Source organism: Sphaerodactylus townsendi, linkage group LG05 (assembly GCF_021028975.2).
Source record: "Sphaerodactylus townsendi isolate TG3544 linkage group LG05, MPM_Stown_v2.3, whole genome shotgun sequence".
Lineage (NCBI taxonomy): Eukaryota > Metazoa > Chordata > Lepidosauria > Squamata > Sphaerodactylidae > Sphaerodactylus > Sphaerodactylus townsendi.
In genome coordinates this window covers 115599030-115618439 of record NC_059429.1, presented here as the reverse complement: position 1 = coordinate 115618439, position 19410 = coordinate 115599030, and the positions used below count along the sequence as shown (strand labels likewise).

Sequence of the window (19410 nt, the reverse complement as noted above, 5' to 3'; positions counted from 1 at the left end):
TTATCATGGAGTTTGGGAATGTGATGTGGGTGAGACTGTTCAAATCGCCATTGTATTTTAGACATTTGTGTTGGCTGCCCTGAGCCTGGCTGTGGGTGGGAAGGGCGCAGCACTAAATTAATAAATAATAATAAAAAAGAAGCAATCAGCTTCCTTATAAGTGAATAATCAGGCTAATTACTCACCAACCATGATTATCAACAAAATGCCCTAAGATACAAAGTTGCCACTTGTCTGTACAGCTGTGCAGAGATTAAAATCAAAATCCCTGTCAGATATGTTCAAGTCTGTTGTGTACATTGGGGCTCCTTGTAACTGAATTCTAGAATAAGGCATTATTTCAAATTCCATGTACACTGCTAGAAGTTGTCTTGCAATGAACCCTGAAAATTTAACTCCCATTTCTCAATGGTTTTATCATACGGTGGCATTTTGTCAAAATGTGCATCAAGTTGCCTTTGTGAATCAAGTTGTCATGTAGACGACCACTTTTTGCCTCTGCTGTTACGTGCCAGTTTAGTTCATGAACTACAAAAGCAAGAACATTCAATATATTATTGCTCTATTAAGAATTATTCCTTCCAGCTTATCATTATAGCAGAATTATCGTATAAAAATGATGTAGGATGTGACAGACACTTATTTTCCAGGGAAATCTGCTCTTTGCCAGATAATTCCAAGTATTCTAAGCACAGAAAAACCACACCTTCCCCTAAATATTTTTTAAAAACCTCAGAAACACCTGTGAGTTTAAATGTTCCATCAAGGTAAAAAAAATCTGCCCACTCACAAAATGGCTGTGCCTCTGTTTCAGAATTCACGTGAAGTAGATTTTTGTTCTGCACACAATCAGATATATTTAACTTTATATTGGGGTGGCCTTAAAAATATTAATTGTATTTTAATGCTGTTCCTGTATTGGTTGCATTGCTGCCTATGGGTCAGCAATTTATACATTTCCATACTAAACACTTGTTTGTGTTTGATATTACTTAAAAACCTACTATTAAGTTTTGTATCACAAAATGTATGATTTCTTTTCAAGGTCATTAACAAGCACTCCTTCATGAATGCCTATTGATTCTTCTTAAAACAATCCTAATCAAAAACCATGTGTGGTGTTCTTCCCAAACATGGATACTGTACATCTCTCAGTTGCTGTTGCATGTTACAAGACATGGTCAGTTCAGGTTGGTAATTTATAATGAGCTCTATCAAACTTGGAGTTTTGCTTCTGTTGCAGTATAATAAGAAATATGCAGTATAGCATTTCTTAAAATCCAGATTCAGTTTTATTTTGTTTGGGTACAGAATTTAAGTCTTCAGTGGGGTGCTGTGTGGTTTCTGGGCTGTATGGCCATGTTCTAGTAGCATTTTCTCCTGATGTTTTGCCTGCACCTGTGGCTGGCATCTTCAGAGGATCCTCTGAATATGCCAGCCACAGGTGCAGGCAAAACGTCAGGAGAAAATGCTACTAGAACACAGCCATACAGCCCAGAAATCGCACAACACCCCAGTGATTCCGGCTGTGAAAGCCTTCGACAGTACTTTAATTCTTCAATGTTTTGATGCTTGTTTCTTGCATCTTAGTTGTTCTCTCAGACTTACATACTGGACCCTAGAATCAATCCTGTTTTTAAAATTATTCAATATCAGGAACATCTTCATTCTTACTATTTAGATTGCTATACAGAGATAAGTGGTTTGCAAAGAAGTTGGGACTCTACTACTGTTTGCAAGTAAATTTATTCCACTGGGCTGAGAAGAGAATGTGCGCTGCTTTCCTCTAGCACAAATCCTGGACCACCTCAAGCTATAAGCATAATATTTAGAGATAGATTGTTCATAACTAAAAATATACAGTTGCACAGTTCTTTTGCAATAAAAATCTACCAGTTACATTTGTCGTGCTTTGAAAAAACTTTTATAAGCATTTTTGGCAATGCAATTGTAAGCAGAGCTAGGCTCTTCTAAGCCCACTAACTGGGTGTGACTCTGCTTAGAACCGCACTATGAATGTTGAAAGATCTTCATGCATGTAATCTTGAAATTTGGCTGATTTAATTGTCTATACTCTATAATATACCACAGGCAAATAGTATATTCTAAGAGATACCTTTTGTGATAATGTACTGTTTTTTTTTTTAATGAATCATTTTTTGAAATGGTAGACATAAAGCTGAAAAGATCATTGGAGATAATGTTTTTATAACATGTAATGTTGTTCAGGAGTGCTCAGAACCTGTTGTCTTTATTTTAGACCTTTTATTATTTCTCTATAGAGTCCACATTTTTAAAATTCATCTGAGAGTATGAATTTTCTGAATTGACAGTTTCTTGCTTCACTAGTAATTGTGCGGTTTTCATTATGGAGAGGGGAGGAATGCTTCAGTACACACTTGCAACACACTTGCAGACACTTGGTCTGTCAGTCAGCATCATCTGGTCATTATCATAACTATGGAAAGTGGCGATCTGTAACTTTAGAAGTTGATGGTGCTCATTCCTAGTGAAATAGGCCAGATACAGAAACAAGGACTACGTATGTGTTTTTTAAAAGAATCTTATTTGGAATATTTATCTGTTTGGGATTTGCCTTGGCTACCGCACAAGATAACTGCTTGAAGAGGTTTGAAGAATTCAGAGTAATTTGAATTTGCAACCATTTCATCTCGAAAACCTCTGCTTGGTGAGGTTCTGTTACATACTCAGGTCTTCTCTTGGGTTCATGGCTGATCTGAGCATATTCTCTTCTTGCTTGCTCTTTTTGCTTACCTTTTCCATGGCCCCGCCAGTATTCAAGCAAATGGAACAAAACTGTAGATCCTAAGGAGTTGAGAGAGTCCCTCACTAGTAATAAATAGACAGTTCACGTGTGTATAAAAATAGAAAACCAAGCCCATGCTAAAGAGAAGAAATGTGGCATGTGTAACAGCAACACCACCATGCTATGTTTCCCATTCATATTCTTTAGCTTTCATTGCTTGAAGTTTTTACCATCTGCTGCATGTTTTTTTAAAAAAACAAAACAGGCTGAAAAAATAAATTTCTTTTGAGTTGTAAGGCTTCCTTTTAATCTAAAGTAATGAGAGAGCGAGAAACGTAAATTGAATGACAGACCTGTTACTGAGAACTTAACACACACCCTGATGAAATATTTTCAGTGAATTATTCTCTCTTTCTCCCCTTTGAATAGAAACTATGTTCCAGCTTCCTGTCAACAACCTTGGCAGTTTAAGAAAAGCCCGGAAAACTGTGAAAAAGATACTAAGTGACATCGGTTTGGAATACTGTAAAGAGCATATAGAAGTAAGTATGAGCTTGGAGCTGTTGACTTGCAGTAGAATTTAAGGGCTTCATCTTCTGTCGAAAACATTTGAATTAAAATATTTTCAGGAAAACTACGTGATTTGGGCTGGTGTTCAAAACCGGGTAATTTGAACTCTAATCTCACTGTCGAGCCTTAATTCTACCTAGCTATCATCACATTTTAACTCTACATTTCCTCAAAAAGAATTGCATACGTGGCTGTCTCCTCTCCCATGTTATCTTCACAACAGCCTTGTGACATAGACGATGATTAGAGTGAATGATTGGACTTCATGACAGAGTGGGAACTTAAATCCAGGCCTAGCTCAGCACTTTAAACCACAGTGCCACACTGTCTCTTAATTGAACTTCTCCATTGGCCTTCATAAAATGTGTATACCAGTATCTTGCATTCAGTGGGTGACTGTGAGTCAGCCCACAGGTGGCATGCTTGCTTGTCCAAACAACTTTCGCTTTGTTGCGGTGGGGAAAGCAAATATACTCTTTTTCATCACACACAACAGCTAAGGCGCTCCCTATGGAGGCATGTCAGCACAACAGTTGAGTTTGCACAACCTTGGGCAAAACTCACCTCTATATGGAATGCCCACATCGTGGGCTGCATGTGTAGCAGAGGGGTATCCTGACCTACTATTCTGCCAGAGTGAACATGGTAATGGAGGCTTTAAGAAATGCATGGGGCTCTTAATTTGCAAAACTTGCCAACCTTGAGATAAGGAGATGAAGTATGTTTATCCTCTAGGTCAGTGGTTCTCAACCTGGGGGTCGGGACCCCTTTGGGGGTCGAACGACCCTTTCACAGGGGTCGCCTAAGACTCTCTGCATCAGTATTCTCCATCTGTAAAATGGACAAATGTTAGGGTTGGGGGTCACCACAACATGAGCAACTGTATTAAAGGGTCGCGGCATTAGGAAGGTTGAGAACCACTGCTCTAGATGGCATTGTGAGCTGATACTGTGTCCTGGAAAGTAGCATTTCACACTTTTGTAGTGGAGATCCATTCTTTTCCTACTGAATCGTGTCTCTGCAGAAGTACATACTGCAAACTAAAATGTTTTGAAACTACAATAAGAGATACTTACCAGAGTTTGAAATAATTATAGCTATTGCATGACTTGTTTTTATTGTTAAAGATATGTGTAAAGACTATGTTACATTGTCCAGTTTCTAAGTTCAGAATTTAAAGGTAGAAACTGTGTCTAGTTGATGTTTCATAATCTTACAGCTGTAACTGATCATTGAACAGTTTAAGCAGCCCTTTGCAAATTGGGTAAATCTAGCCACTAGAGGTCTAATTCTGATTACGTATTTGAAAAGTAGAGCTGTCACATTATCTGTGACTCTACTTACATCATCTGTGACTCCTTACGTGATATCACATTAATGGTAAAAAACCTCCCACCAACCCTCATCCGCCTACAAGACAATCTCTGTTCCTGCAAGGATCTCCATGTCTTAATGGCTGTTGTAGGATGGGCAGTATCCTTGCTTTGATGGAATTCTTGCATGCTCTGAACTAGGGACTATTGCTTGATTACAGTAGGTGCACTAAAACTAAACTGGCCTTTTGCAGAAAACATTTGGAACAGGAACCAGCCAAAATTAAGCACTATAAAGCCCACTCATTTAAGGGGGGAATCTGAGTACATTTATTCTATTGAAATCAGTGGATGATTAACCTCCAGATGAGTAAAATTGGTTTACTGGTGTGTTTTTTAAAGACATGAAAACACATTTTTGTTAAATTCTCTGGAACATTGTTGAAGACTTCTACTTAGATTTGCTTACTGTAGAATGCTTCATGGATTTTCAAAAATTAAGATATAAGTGTGCAGTCAGCTTTTGGCTGTTTATTTGTATTTATGTTCTGGCCAATCTATCTTTGTAGGATTTTAAACAATTTGAACCGAATGACTTCTATGTGAAAAACACTACATGGGAAGATGTTGGATTGTGGGACCCTTCACTTACAAAAAATCAGGTTAGTAATGACAGCTTCATGTAAAAAGTTCTTAAATCTGCAGCTAGTTACTTTGAAACCGTTTTTAAATTATGAACATTAGTGGCTTATGCCAGGAAATCCCCAGTAAATTTGCATAGGATATCAGACTGGGCGGCGAGCAAGGATAGGAGATGAGGGGTGTGTGGTCTTAAGAAACTTGTGCTTTGTTTTATGGTGCATTGCAGCTCTATGGAACGCATAACTATTAATAGCCAAACCAAAGTTCATTAGCCACCAGCAGCAAGTTTTGTAGCCTTTCCAATGTGAAAAGTTAGTTTTTTTAAACATATTACCATACATTCTTCAGAAATGCATATTGTTTGAGCATATTAAATGCAATAGAACTGAGAATGAGGCAGTATCTTTTTATTACAGTAGCCTCTGTTAACATAGTTACAGTGTGTTACACTGGAATTTGATGAAGTTTGAAGGCTTTCCAAATGTTATAGTATCATGAAGCTTTTGCTAAAGAGATCGAGAGAGTGAGCAACAGAGTATAAGTGCAGTTGATCTATACTGAAAACTAGGGTTTTTGAACAAACATGCAGTTTGGCTTATGTATCTTCTGTAAAGCTTGTATTACTATGTTGGACAGCCAGGACTAGTTTTATGCATTTCCAAAAAAAGCCAATTTGGGCAATTTATGTAACCCAAATACTCATAATTTAGGGTAGGCTGTAAGTAATCCTATTAGAAAATTAAGATCATAGTTCATTTTTCACAGCTACAAATAATATTCATAACTCCAAAGAATAATATTTAACCTAGAAATATTTTAAAAGCCACTGTGACTTTTAAGGACTTATCTGAACTGAATGTAATGGATACATTTGAATTCTGGCAGTGAGAAAGGCAAGGTCTCACCATTTATTTTTATGATGAATGAAGACTGAGCCATTTGACATGTACTAAATATTAAATCTGTAGAGCATTTAAAATATGTTTAAGTCATGAGGAAAATGGCAATAATTTCTGTTTCTTGAAGGTCTGAACTTGATTTTTATAAATACATAACTCAAATAAACAAAGTATGGTCATAAGAAAAGTCCCTTCTGTTTCATGTAAAATATAGTTGGAAAGTCATAACAATCATGCCTTCTACATCTCTAGCCCACTGGTTAATATGAAAAATTATTAAGACTCAAAATGTTTAGAAATGATCCTGTTTAATGAAAAATTGTGATGCATATTGGACCAAAGTATTACAGCCATGAAGTCACTTTAAGAAGCTGATAATTTGTATTTGAATGCTACCTACTTTGCTAAGAAATTTAATGATTATGAATTACCTTTTCTCGAAGCATAATTTTTGTCCAGTACTTAAAAGTGTTTGTTTTTGTTTTTAAGGATTATCGGACAAAACCCTTCTGCTGCAGTGCGTGTCCCTTTTCTTCGAAGTTCTTTTCAGCGTACAAAAGTCACTTCCGGAATGTTCATAGCGAAGACTTCGAAAACAGGATTCTTCTTAATTGTCCCTACTGTACTTTCAATGCAGACAAAAAGACTTTGGAAACGCACATTAAAATATTTCATGCTCCAAATGCCAATACACAAAGTAGCGGCATCAGCACTTTTAAAGAGAAAAACAAGCATGATAGCCTTAAACCTAAGCAGGCTGACAGTGTAGAGCAAGCTGTTTATTACTGTAAGAAGTGCACTTACCGAGATCCTCTCTACGAAATAGTTAGAAAGCACATTTACAGGGAACATTTTCAGCATGTTGCTGCTCCATACATTGCAAAGGCAAGTGAGAAATCACTCAATGGGGCAGTGTCCTTGAGTTCTGGTACCCGAGAGGAGGTTATGATTCACTGTAAACGATGCCTTTTTATGCCGAAGTCATATGAAGCTTTAGTGCAGCATGTTATCGAAGACCATGAGCGTATAGGATATCAGGTAACAGCAATGATAGGGCATACAAACGTGGTGGTCCCAAGATCCAAACCATTGATGCTAATAGCTCCAAAACCACAGGATAAAAAGCCCTTGGGACTTCCTCCAAGGATGGGGCCCCTCTCCCCTGGAAATGTCCGGTCTCTTTCATCACAGCAGATGATGAATCGGTTGAATATACCAAAGCCTACATTAAATTCTGGAGGAGTTAATATGATGTCTAATGTTCACTTGCAGCAAAACAACTATGGGGTAAAATCAGTACCACCAAGTTATGTTGGCCACACAGGAAGGCTAAGTTTAACTGGTAGTTCTCCAGTTTCCTTGTCCCAGCAGTCTCAGTCAATGAAGCAGTATTCTCCAAGTGGAAATGGACGGCCATACCCACTTGGAGGGGAACCAAGATCACAGGCTTCAGCAAGATACTCTCTTCAGTCTGCCAACACATCTTCACTTTCAGCAGGATCACTGAAATCAACATTAGCTCAGTCTCAGGCAGCTTCCAGAGTATTAAGCCAGTCCACACCCAAGCCTGTGGGAGCTGGTACTACAGGTGCCTCTGCTGTCAATACTTCCTCAACTCAGAAATGGAAAATTTGTACAATCTGTAATGAGCTGTTCCCTGAAAACGTGTACAGTGTTCATTTTGAAAAAGAGCACAAGGCTGAGAAGGTGCCTGCTGTTGCGAACTACATCATGAAAATACACAATTTCACTAGTAAATGTTTATATTGTAATCGCTACTTGCCTACTGACACGCTGCTTAACCACATGTTGATCCACGGTCTGTCTTGTCCCTACTGCCGCTCAACGTTCAATGATGTTGAAAAGATGGCTGCCCATATGCGAATGGTTCATGTAGATGAAGAAATGGGACCTAAAACTGATTCCACTTTAACCTTTGATCTGACGTTGCAGCAGGGCAGTCACACCAATATACATTTACTCGTAACAACTTACAACTTGAGAGATGCACCTGCTGAATCGGTAGCTTACCACGCTCAAAATACGCCTCCAGTTCCTCCAAAACCACAGCCAAAAATTCAGGAGAAAGCGGATATACCCATAAAAAGTTCTCCTCAAGCTGCAGTTCCCTACAAAAAAGATGTAGGGAAAACACTTTGTCCCTTGTGCTTTTCAATCTTGAAAGGACCGATCTCCGATGCACTGGCACATCACTTAAGGGAAAGGCATCAAGTCATTCAAACAGTTCATCCAGTAGAGAAAAAGCTTACGTACAAATGTATACATTGTCTTGGAGTGTACACCAGTAATATGACTGCCTCAACTATAACCCTGCACCTTGTCCACTGCAGAGGTGTTGGAAAGACCCAAAATGGTCAAGACAAATCTAATGTGCCCTCTCGACTAAATCAGTCTCCAGGTGCAGGGCCTGTAAAACGTACTTATGAGCACATGGAATTTTCTTTAATGAAGAAAAGAAAAATGGATGACGACGACTCCCCTTCTGTCTTTGAGGAGAAGCCTGAAGAACCTGTAGTTCTAGCTTTAGATCCCAAGGGTCATGAGGATGATTCTTACGAAGCCAGAAAAACGTTTCTTACAAAATATTTCAATAAGCAACCCTACCCCGGTAGGAGGGAAATTGAAAAGTTAGCTGCCAGTCTTTGGCTATGGAAATCTGACATTGCTTCACACTTCAGCAACAAGAGGAAGAAATGTGTTCGAGATTGTGAAAAGTATAAATTGGGAGTTCTGCTAGGATTCAACATGAAAGAATTAAATAAGGTTAAACATGAAATGGATTTTGATGATGAGTGGCTTTTTGAAAACCATGATGAAGAGAATTCTAGAGTCAACGCTAGCAAAACAGTTGATAAAAAAATCATCTTAGATAAAGGTAATGAAAGTTCCTCAGACAGTTATGAGAATATAGAAGAAGAATTCAATGAAAGCAATAGTCCTTTTGCAGAATCTGTTTCCAATTCTGGTCATAAAGCCTCTGTTAATAGCATAAATGAGAACCAAGATGAAAGCATACCCAAGGAGGAAACTGAGGAAGTCACCCTAGTATCTCCAGAAAAAACAGACCAAAAAGAAGAGGAAGAAGATCCAAAACATAAAGACACTTGTCATACAGAGCCAACAAAACTGGTAGCTGACGGCTCTGACAGTGATGGTGACCAAGTAGATCACGATGATGCTATTGAATGGAAAGATGAAGCATCACCATCTGAAAGTGGACCTGGTTCTCAGCAACTATCTGACCTTGAAGATAATACATCTGAAGTGAAACCGGAAGCTTGGACGGACGAATCATCCCAAAGTGAAGATGTTAATAATAGCAAACCAGTTGTAGAAACTAAAGGTGTTGTCTCTGAGAGTGATGAAGAACAGACAAAGTGGAAGAATAGTTCCTATGGAAAAGTAGATGAGTTTTGGTCTAAGGACCAATCACAGTGGAAAAATGCAACAGAAATTGAGGAGAGCTTGTCAAATCAGCAGATGGAATGGCAGAATAGCACAATTGACAGTGAAGATGGAGATCAGTTTGACAGTGTGACTGATGGGGTTACAGAATCAATGCACAGCGGCCTAACTGGGGTAGAGCTGAGTAGCCAGCAAGCATGAGCTGTTCAGCTCCCTAGCCTCTGTTATCCTCCACTTGACAACTGTCTAAAACTTTAATTACAGGACTGCTAAAGTTCATTGTTACTGGTACTGCCTTTTAGCGCAAGGTCATCTGGCTAGTAGCCGTGAGATGGCCATACCAATTCCAGTTCTTATTTCAAAGTATCCTGTTGGCAATTCTCACTTGAGAGTATCTGCTGTGACGAGCACAGTAAATTAATGTGAAAACGGATACGCTGATGGCTTCCAGCTTGTCACTGAAGAAGAAAAGTAAAGGTTTATTTTACTGGCATTTTCAACATTTATTTCATTCTGAGTATGTTCAGCTGTATGTCTTTTTAAACATTACCCTTTTCCACATGGTAGTTATAGGGCCAACATACAAGCTACCAGTTCAATGTGTATAGTAGACTCTGGGAAAATTGTTTTTTTCATGTATCATTCTGAATAGTTGAAATGTATATTTGTACAGTCTTTTAGACCTATTCAAGTGATGCTTATGCTATTGTTCTTGTGTACCCATCATAGATTTGGTTCTTTTTTTTTTTAGTGTTGCCCTGCTGTGTAATAAATGCTGTATCTAGTTTACCTAGCAAAAAGCTTGAAACTGCATAGTATGACTTTTGACAGACTTAGTTTTTGCACATAACCTTGTACAATCTCAAAACGGAGGCCAGCAACATAAAGTATATCTGGACTCTATTGTATTATAGAATTTTCTTGTTCTTGAATATCCTTGACATTACAACTGATGACTGAATTTCAGAGCCATTTTCTGAAATCTTTTAAGCTAAAAAAAATCACATGCAAGAAACAAGTTTGCAGCTACTAATTTTGACACCTTTTAGATCTGTATAAAAGTGTACTGTGTTAAAGCAGCATACGGAAATGAGTGCTGCATTTTTGGATATTTAGTTTTATCTTTAGTTAACACCGACATGGTGTTGTATTCATTTATACCATCTAATATATGACACATTGTTGTAGTATGGATAATTTTGTGATCTTTATTTCCCCTTTGTATTCATTTAAGCATCTAAATAAATTGCTGTATTGTGCTTAATGTAAACATTTGCTTTATTACCAGGTCAGCTTTCCTGTTTCTTTTTTAATGTATTTTGTTAAGCTGGTTTTTGTTGAAAGAAAATAATGGGAGTGGTTTGAATTGCTTGTGTTGATGCATTTGTAAGAAAATGGGGAGGAAATCCTCTACTGAAGCAATCCTAATGCCAGTCAAACAGTCTGTCAATATTACACTGGCACTAAAGAAAATGGATGGGATAGAAATGTGCAAGGTTACAGAAATTCACTGCTGAGTACATTTAGGGCACCATCCAGCCAAATGTTACCATTTTTAAGCTCCATTGCTTCCAATGGGAAAGTTAAGCATGTGCTTATTAACTTGTTGAAATCAGTTGGGCTTCTAAGTACTTTGTGTAAATTATGTTGGTCTGTCCTGAGCACTTTCTATAAGGAGGCTGTTAGTAAAGCTTGCTGGTCTTCATGCTTTAATCTGTGAGATGTGAGTTTTCGTATATGGTTGTGAATACATGGTATGTTAGCTTTGAACAGGTACTGCTTCGTTGTTTTAGGCAGATGAAGTATTTGTACATGGCGTGAGAACTGGCTGATGTATACTTACAGTGCAATCCTGTGCAAAGTTACTCTAGTCTAAACCCTTTAAAATGAATTGGCTTTGATTGAAGTAACTCTCCTTCGAATTGCACTGCTAGTAACTTAGAAAAGTGTTACAATGCCTTGGGTTTCTAATATGGTTTATGCCAGTAAAATGTTAAATTAAGCATAATGACATGCTATTGGGCATTAAGCACTTTCTACTAGGGAAAGAAGATTTTTGTTTTTCTGCTATAACCAGGTATCCCCTGTGACACAATTAAGGGTGGGGTGGGGTGACCAGTCTCTCATTTTTGACTTTGTGTGCAAACTGTTCTTTAAGTTGGCTAACAGCGGAACAACACAAGACCTCATTTTTCTAAAAGAAATCTTTTAAATATCTATAATTGTGGTTCATTGTGTTCAAATAAGCTGGAGTCAAAGATCCATCTTCTGTCCTATGAATAAGCAATGGCAAAGAAATAATGTGTGATTATGACCTGGGGAAGTTGATATATTTACATGCATCTCCAGGAAAATCACCACTGGAAAATAAAACTTCTTTCTGAAGTTATATATTAAATGCTGCATTTGCCAAGAAGATTTCCGTTTTAAATATGAAAGATTTTTTGGTAAAAAAATTGAAGTACAAGATGATAGAACAAAGTGGATAAACTACAACTCGGTTGCTTGCTGTTCCAAGACAGTTGATAAATCATGTGAATTAAGACAAGGAACTAAATACTGCTGAATAAAATGAGACATATTTCTGAGTAGGGCTGCTTAGAAATTTTCATTGAAAGACCAACAAACCTAACCCTACCATTCAGACCACTTTCTTTCTTGACCAAAGTATTTGACTTTTCTTGCATTGGAGCCTTGTAATTATGCAGTTATGTTTTGTTCCTGTCTTTCAAGTACACTCTGGTGAATAAGATTCTGCATTTAGAAACTAATTTTGAGGTGCAGAACCTTTGAGACAAGCAATCCCTCTTGTATATTCTCAGTGGCTGCTACTCTGAGGACAGGACTATGCACTTTCCAAGAGCATTTTAATTGAATCTACAGTTTTAGCATGGTATGCTGCTATTCTACTCTATACCATTTACTTGCCTTTAAACTATAGTCATTTGCATTGCAGTTCTACACTGTTTAAAAAGGCTCTGTAGGTTCAGGGAACCATTTGTTGGACTACATAACTAGTCATTAACCTACAATACAGGGAAATCATTGCATGCTTATTGAATCATATTTCTGCTGCCCTTTAATTCAGTTAAATTCATTTTTAAGGAAGTAGTCATTGTATCTGCATTTCTGATGATAATATTGTCAACGTATACAGTTGTGTTCCAGGCTGTCTATTGGCTGCTGTAGGCAAAATCAACTTGGAATGTTTGAAGTCAGATATGGACTCTTAAGGTTTTGTTCTATCAAGTGAAGTGACAATTGTCCTCATAGTTGCTCTCCTAAGTATACGTGGAACTAATACACATACTTCAGTCAATCAGAATAGTAGATGTGTGCATAAAAGAAAGCACATGAAAATCAACTGCCTCTATTTGAATGAATAACTAAGCATTTGGTATAGAAGAATTTCCATAACTTCTTAGGGGCTCAGATTTGAGAAAGGCATAAATAATACCAGCGTACATGTGAGCCTTCGTGTTTGATACAAAGGACTCTGGTGCTGATGTACATATGTCAGATATACTTGATACCTTTGTGACTGAGCCTTTAGACAAACCCTTTAAAAAAGGAGTGATCTTTGGGGTGGTGTAGTAGCATTCCTTTGTATAAATTATGTACTTCAACATAATTTAGATGGTATCCTGCTACAATAAAACACTGAACACATTTTCTAGAATTTTATTTGTACCATTCAAACTACATTATATAAGAACTTTGAATACGTGTGAAATAGACTCTGTGTACTTTAGGATTCCAGTATGCTGTCACTTTAGCCCTATGCAGACAACCTGTGCCCATTTTGACTGTTGTAGACAGGACCGCAGATACAATAGTGCCTCTCTCACCATGATTGCAGAGTCATCTGTGCAGTGCAAACACACAGAGGAACAGTGGAAGTGTCTGTGCATACATTTCCTCTCTGCGATCAATGAAGCTGCTTTCCAAACACTGATGATGATGGGGACAGAATGTACATGAGGACATTTACTCTGTATTTACAGTGCATAGCACAGCTCAGCAATAGTGCAGAAGTGAGGGTCACCGATTATGCCCATTTTCCCTTCCTGTGTATTCCTGTGTGTAGATGAGTTGTCGACACAGGGTTTGTGAGAGCTGCTTTCAAAATGGAATTTTGGCACTGCAATTTAAAAAAAAACAAACCTTGAAGCATCCTTTGTATAGATAATTTTAGCAATTGTGTCTAAAGTGAGAAATAGTTTGTTCAGTATTTAAGGTAAATAAGGGTTCATCAGACCTTGACGTCTCAAATATTGCAAACATGTCTCAAGTGTCTAACAGAAACAAAAAGCGAAGAGTTAGTAACGTGACATCCAAGAGTCAGTACCTGCACAATTGAAGTTTGTCAACAAATTTTTAATTCTTCCTCATACTCTGTTCCCCATTTGTAGAAAGGAAATGCATATTAAATCATCTAGGCTCCTATGCTTGCATGTTATGATACATATAAATTTGAGTTAAACTGAACGTTCTTGAGGAGGAGGACATCTTGGGTAATTCCCACTGATCAATCAGAGAGGCAGGATAATTTTTTCTCTAGCTTCCTTGTTCCTGTGGGAGTTGCCCTTCAGTTCTATTCCTACCACATCAGGAAGAAGCACCTCAGAGTAGGCCTGCTACTAATTTTGTTGGATTTCTCTTCTAACCTTTCTTACCGAATTCTACATTCCTTCTTATTCCTTATATCTAAACTGCTTGTCCTTTCTTGTTTTTGGCTTCTGAAATTACTGATCTTCTTTGCTAGTCTTGCTCCCCCCACCCCTCTTCCTCTCAGACAGGAGTAGAGATCTAGCCTAGGAAGTGTGTCTTGGCCACTCAAGCCATGATTGGAGGAGACAATGACAGCTTGCTTTTGGAGCCTGAAACAGGCGTCAGCTGCAGCCTTTGTTGAAGAGCCTCCCACCATGGCAAGCAGTATCTCTAGAGGTAGTGACAAACGGTTATGCCTTGGAGTTCAGGCAAGCTCCACTGGACCAATTTGTATTGTCTCCAGCCCCCAAGAATCTCTCCAAATGACTCAGAATCAAACAAGCAATACAACATCTGATGATGATGCAAGCAATAGAAAATGTACCTCTTTTGCAGAAGGCAAAAGGCATCTTTTTTTTTTTACTGTGCCGAAAAGGATGGCGATTGGAGGGCCATTCTGGATTTGAAGTTTGTCAACAAATTCATAAAGTTGAAACACTTCAGAATGGAAACTTCAATCTATTGCAGAGTCCCTGCAACACTGGGAGCTTCTAATGTCCATAGACCTAACAGAGACTTACCTCCACATCCTACCAAACTATCAAAGGTACCTTTGTTTTTGTGCAGAGGATTGCCATTATCAGAGCCCTCCTTCTCAGTCTTTCAGTGGCTCCCAGTGTTTTCAAAGATATTGATCCATTCTATTGTGAAACTGAGAGAAGAGGGGATCAGACTGCACCCCTACTGGGGTGACATTTTGATCAGTTCAGACTCCCAGGTTCAGTCAGCAATAGACACACAGCGAACAGTACAATGACTGCAGAGGTTCTGCTTCCTAGTCAACTTGGACAAGAGTTTGCTGGAACCAACTCAACACTTGGGAGTACTGATAGACATGAGACAAAACAAGTTTTTTCTTCTGGTTCATCTTTTTAATAAAATTAAAATTAAAAAAAAAGATCAATAGAACCAGGGTTTCCTCTATAGTGAAGGCCACGCACACACCCCTAATGTCTCTGTCAGCTTCGATGGGCCTGCTGGTGCTGGAAGCGATCCATTGGGAAATAATGCATTCAAGGCCCTTGCAGCAGATCTTTCTCTGTTTCAATTTCAGATCATGCAGAGGGCAAACACTTCAGTCCCCTAATCACCAAGGGTCAAGTACAATTTACTATGGTGGGCCAAGTCACCCAATCTATGACAAGGCATGTTATACCTAATACAACATCTCTACAGATGCCAGCTGAACTGGGTGGGGCACCACTCTGAGGAGTGTTCTGGTGCAGGGGAAATGATCCCCAAAGAATCTCTTCTTGCCATCAACGTCCTGGAGCTTTGAGCCATTTGTCTGTCTTTGATTTCCTTTCAACAGCATCGGAACCAATCTCGCATCCTAGTGAGGACAGACAGAATCACGACAAAAGCCCACCTCAACAATCAAGGGGCATCCGGGGCATCTGCTTTTCACAAGGAACTAATACTGATTCTCACCTGGGTAGAGAAATGCCTTCTTTCCATCAAAGGGGAATGTGCGTGAGGGATAGCCAACAGAGGCAGACTGACTCAGCAGGATCACTATCCAAGAAGGAAAATGGTCTCTCAGCAGGTAGAGGTCATTCTAATAGCTCCCTTTTGCCCTTGAAGATTATGGTTGGTGGACCTTTTCCAGCAATCATCTGAACATCCCCTGAGATTGCCTATGTCATAGGAGATGTACAGCCAGGGGCCAATATACTATCCTCATCAAGACTGTCTGAACTTAACTGCGTGGAAATTGAACACAGCAGGTTTATATTCAAAGGTCACCAGCACCATATTGGCATCCAAGAGAGCTTCTACTTCCAGAATATATAATGCCATGTAGAAAGACTTTCTCTGCTGGTGCAGTAGGAAGAAGAAATCAGGCCTTCATCCTGAATTGTACGTGATCCTGGAGTTCCTACAAACAGCAGATAGGGGTGTCGAAGCCTTAGGAGACAAACTGCAGTGGTGACTACTGTATTACCTAATATGGATGGTGTGTTCATCTCCAGACATTCTCATATCATTTGATTTATCAAAGGAGCCTCCACGAAGGATACCTCTCTATCTCACAAGCTAAACATGGTGTTATCTGCACTCATGAAGCTTCCATTTGAGCCTGTCCAGGACATTTTCCTGAAATGGCTCAGGATGAAGGTTCTGCTTCTCATGGCAATAGCCTCAGCAAGGAGGGTATCTGAACTTGAAAGGCTTCATGTATATTTTGTAAAGACATGGTTACCCTAAGAACAGTTCGCTCCTTTAAGCCTAAAGTTAATTCATCCTTCCACAGGAATCAGGAAATCAACCTACCATCCTTCTTCCCTAACTCTTCACACCCTAAAGAATGTTTGTGGCACAAGCTGGATGTGAGATGGGCACTAAAGTGCTTTATTCTAAGAATGGAAGACATACATAAAACAGAACATTTCTTAATTTCAGTTTCTCCCCTTAACATGGGTCCGAGACTGTCCAGAGCTGCAATGAGCAGGTGCATCAAAAGTTACATTGTGGAAGCATACAAGGAATTAGACATTCAACCACCTCAAGGCGTAACAGCATACTCACTTAGGAGTGTGGCCACAAATGCTGTCTTTAGTAAACAACCATCAGCTGAAGAGATGTGCAAGGCAGCCTTCCTTGTCAACCTGGCCTTCCTTGTCAATGTTCATTAGGCATTACAGATTGAATACATACAGTAGGCCAGAGCCACATTTGGAAGAAGAGTGTTACAAACCATATTAGAATCTCAAGATAATGACCCACCCCAAAACGAGGACACTGCTCTGGGAGATCCCAAGAAGGTGTCCTCCTCAGGGGAAAAAATCAGTAGTTATTTACCATAAAGGGAAAGGAGGACATCTTGGTCCTCCCGCTGTCATTGTCTGCAATATTCTTCATGCTTACAGTTGTGTTGTATAGTTATAGAATTTCAAATTCAACTGTTTGCAGAGATCCCAGAACTTCAGGGGGATTCTCACAGGCACAACTAAGTTGGAGAAAAAGTTATCCTGCCTCCCTGATTGGTCAGTGGGAATCACCCAACAATATGTCCTCCTTTCTTCAAGGGAAAAGGGTCCTTCATACTTAGTAACCAATGGACAGCTCTGCCTGTAACAGAAAGAAGAGAATGTGTAAGCATTGACAGCATGGTTTGTCATAGGCATGTAGTCTGAATGCAGGTGATCATCAGTGGTTGAAAACTAGGGTTGTGTTTTTTTTTAAAAAAAATAGGCTAATATATTGAATTAGTTCTTCTTTCAGGCCATGATTATCATTCAAAGTCAGCACATGGTAGAAACACTGCCGTTCTCTCCCCACCCCTTTAATCTAACATTTTACTCTGTATAGTGCTACAAATAGACTAATTTGAATAAAATGCTATAGATAACTTACATGCAGAAATTTGATATTTGCTACCTATGTACTTGATTGGAAAACAGTCTTCAGTTCTGTAGAGTTCTGGCAGGCTGTAAGGGTGCTGTGGAGATGAGGTGCATTTCTGAAAGAAGAACAGAAGAGAAATTTTTACTAGGCCGGATGCCAAGCCATTAAAGATATTTTAATTAAATTGCTCTTAACTAATTAAATCAAATGTACATGATACAAAACCTCATCGTGATTTTGAACATCAAGAAGGAAGCAAATTCAGGAATTTCAATTACAGCAACAAACTGTAGCCAAAAAGAATTTAAAAGAAAGTTCTAGGCCTATCAGTACCATAGAAGATTGAAGTACCAAAAAATGCCATAAAATGTATTTCCAGGTCTGAATTGTCACCTTGAGTCGCTTGTGTGTTATGCCAGTTATTGGCACGTGTGCTGGAAACAGTTTTATCTGCCAAGACACTGCCTGTTAACATTTGAAGGCAAAAATTTGTTTTGCTGCCTGGGGAAGGTGGTACATGTGCGTGGTCTCTGTGGTACTGAATGCTTCCAGGCTCCTGTTATCTTGTCTTTTCAGCCTGTGGATTGGGGTCTGCATAATACAAAGCTTTTGCTTTTCAACAGTTGACAGTTAAAGGTAAGTTCAGAGTGTTGCTGGATGAGTGTGTTGTCTCTGCCCTGTAAATTCAGGCTTTCAGTCATTGCATCCTATCTCGTTTATTAACACAGGGTATTGCTGAGAGCGAGTGTGGTGTAATGGCTAAGAGCAGGTAGGCTCTAATCTGGAGAACTGGGTTTGATTCTCCACGCCTCTGCATGACTGGCAATATAGGGTATTGCTAAGATCCAGTTTGGTGTACTGGTTAACAGCAGGTGGACTCTAATCTGGAGAACTGGGTTTGATTCCCACTCCAACATTTCTGATGGGTGACCCTGGGCTAGTTAGTCACAGTTTGTTCAGAACTCTCATCCTCACCCACCTCACATGGTGTCTGTTGGAGGAAAGGAAGACAGTGCCATAGAAAGGCAAAATGCCCCCCCCCCCCCAACTCACCTCACTTACCTTTTAAAGCCTTAAGCCTTTTAAAGAACAGCCTGCTCTGGGCCGCAAAGGTTGCCTGAGGGGAGGGGTGAGGGGAACGATTCTCCACCCCACTCCCTGCACCTTTGCCCTGGGCGTTTGTCCCCCACCCCGTGGTAGCTCTGCCTATGGAGTTTGTAAGCTGCCTTGACAACTTGCAGGAGAGAAACTCATCTTTTTTATATCCTCACACCATTCGAACTTGCAGTGGCTGGCTTGCATCCTGCTGAAAGCCTCGAAATGCTGTTCTGGGGCAAAGGGTCTTCAGGACACACAGGAGGGGGAGCTGACAAAAATCATCCTGCTTGTGTCTGCGGCGATTATCAGAAGGATCCAACCAGGAGCCAATTAAAACTCTGGTTGCTGTGAATTTCTCAGTGAACCTGTTAGTTCCATACTCACAACCAGACTGTGAACCAATCGGGGATATGTTAGGATTGCCTTGAAGAACTTGAACAGCTGTTGAAGAAGTCTGCAGCTGTCTGCTGGTCAGCAGCCCATTCACAACTGATCAGCAACCAACAGGGAGTTAAGTTGTGATGCACACACCAGCAGAATGGACAATGAAGTTGCAAATGTGACAGATGTGAATGAG

The 19410-nt window shown here is 39.4% G+C and overlaps 1 protein-coding gene and 1 long non-coding RNA gene across 13 annotated transcripts in view; one reads left to right on the top strand and one right to left on the bottom strand.

Annotated features, from left to right (window-relative positions):
* Positions 1-10887, top strand: part of LOC125433184 (activity dependent neuroprotector homeobox) — a 46551-nt gene extending 35664 nt beyond the window's left edge. For 4 of the 6 annotated variants that reach the window (XM_048497619.1, XM_048497620.1, XM_048497615.1 and 1 more), the window contains 3 exons: positions 3197-3309; positions 5220-5312; positions 6681-10887. In XM_048497619.1, the coding sequence (XP_048353576.1) occupies positions 3202-3309; positions 5220-5312; positions 6681-9818 (3339 nt within the window). In that variant the 5' untranslated portion in view covers positions 3197-3201 and the 3' untranslated portion in view covers positions 9819-10887. Of the gene's footprint in view, positions 1-1045; positions 1191-3196; positions 3310-5219; positions 5313-6680 lie in introns of all 6 variants that reach the window. The other 2 variants (XM_048497616.1, XM_048497617.1) reach the window with 1 other exon arrangement.
* Positions 10888-13284: 2397 nt separating this feature from the next.
* LOC125433185 overlaps positions 13285-19410 on the bottom strand; it is a 70274-nt gene continuing 64148 nt past the window's right edge. For all 7 annotated transcript variants that reach the window (XR_007244606.1, XR_007244609.1, XR_007244610.1 and 4 more), the window contains 2 exons: positions 17745-17850; positions 13285-17459 (listed from right to left, as the gene is read on the bottom strand). This is a non-coding gene — a long non-coding RNA (uncharacterized LOC125433185). The remainder of the gene's footprint in view (positions 17460-17744; positions 17851-19410) is intronic.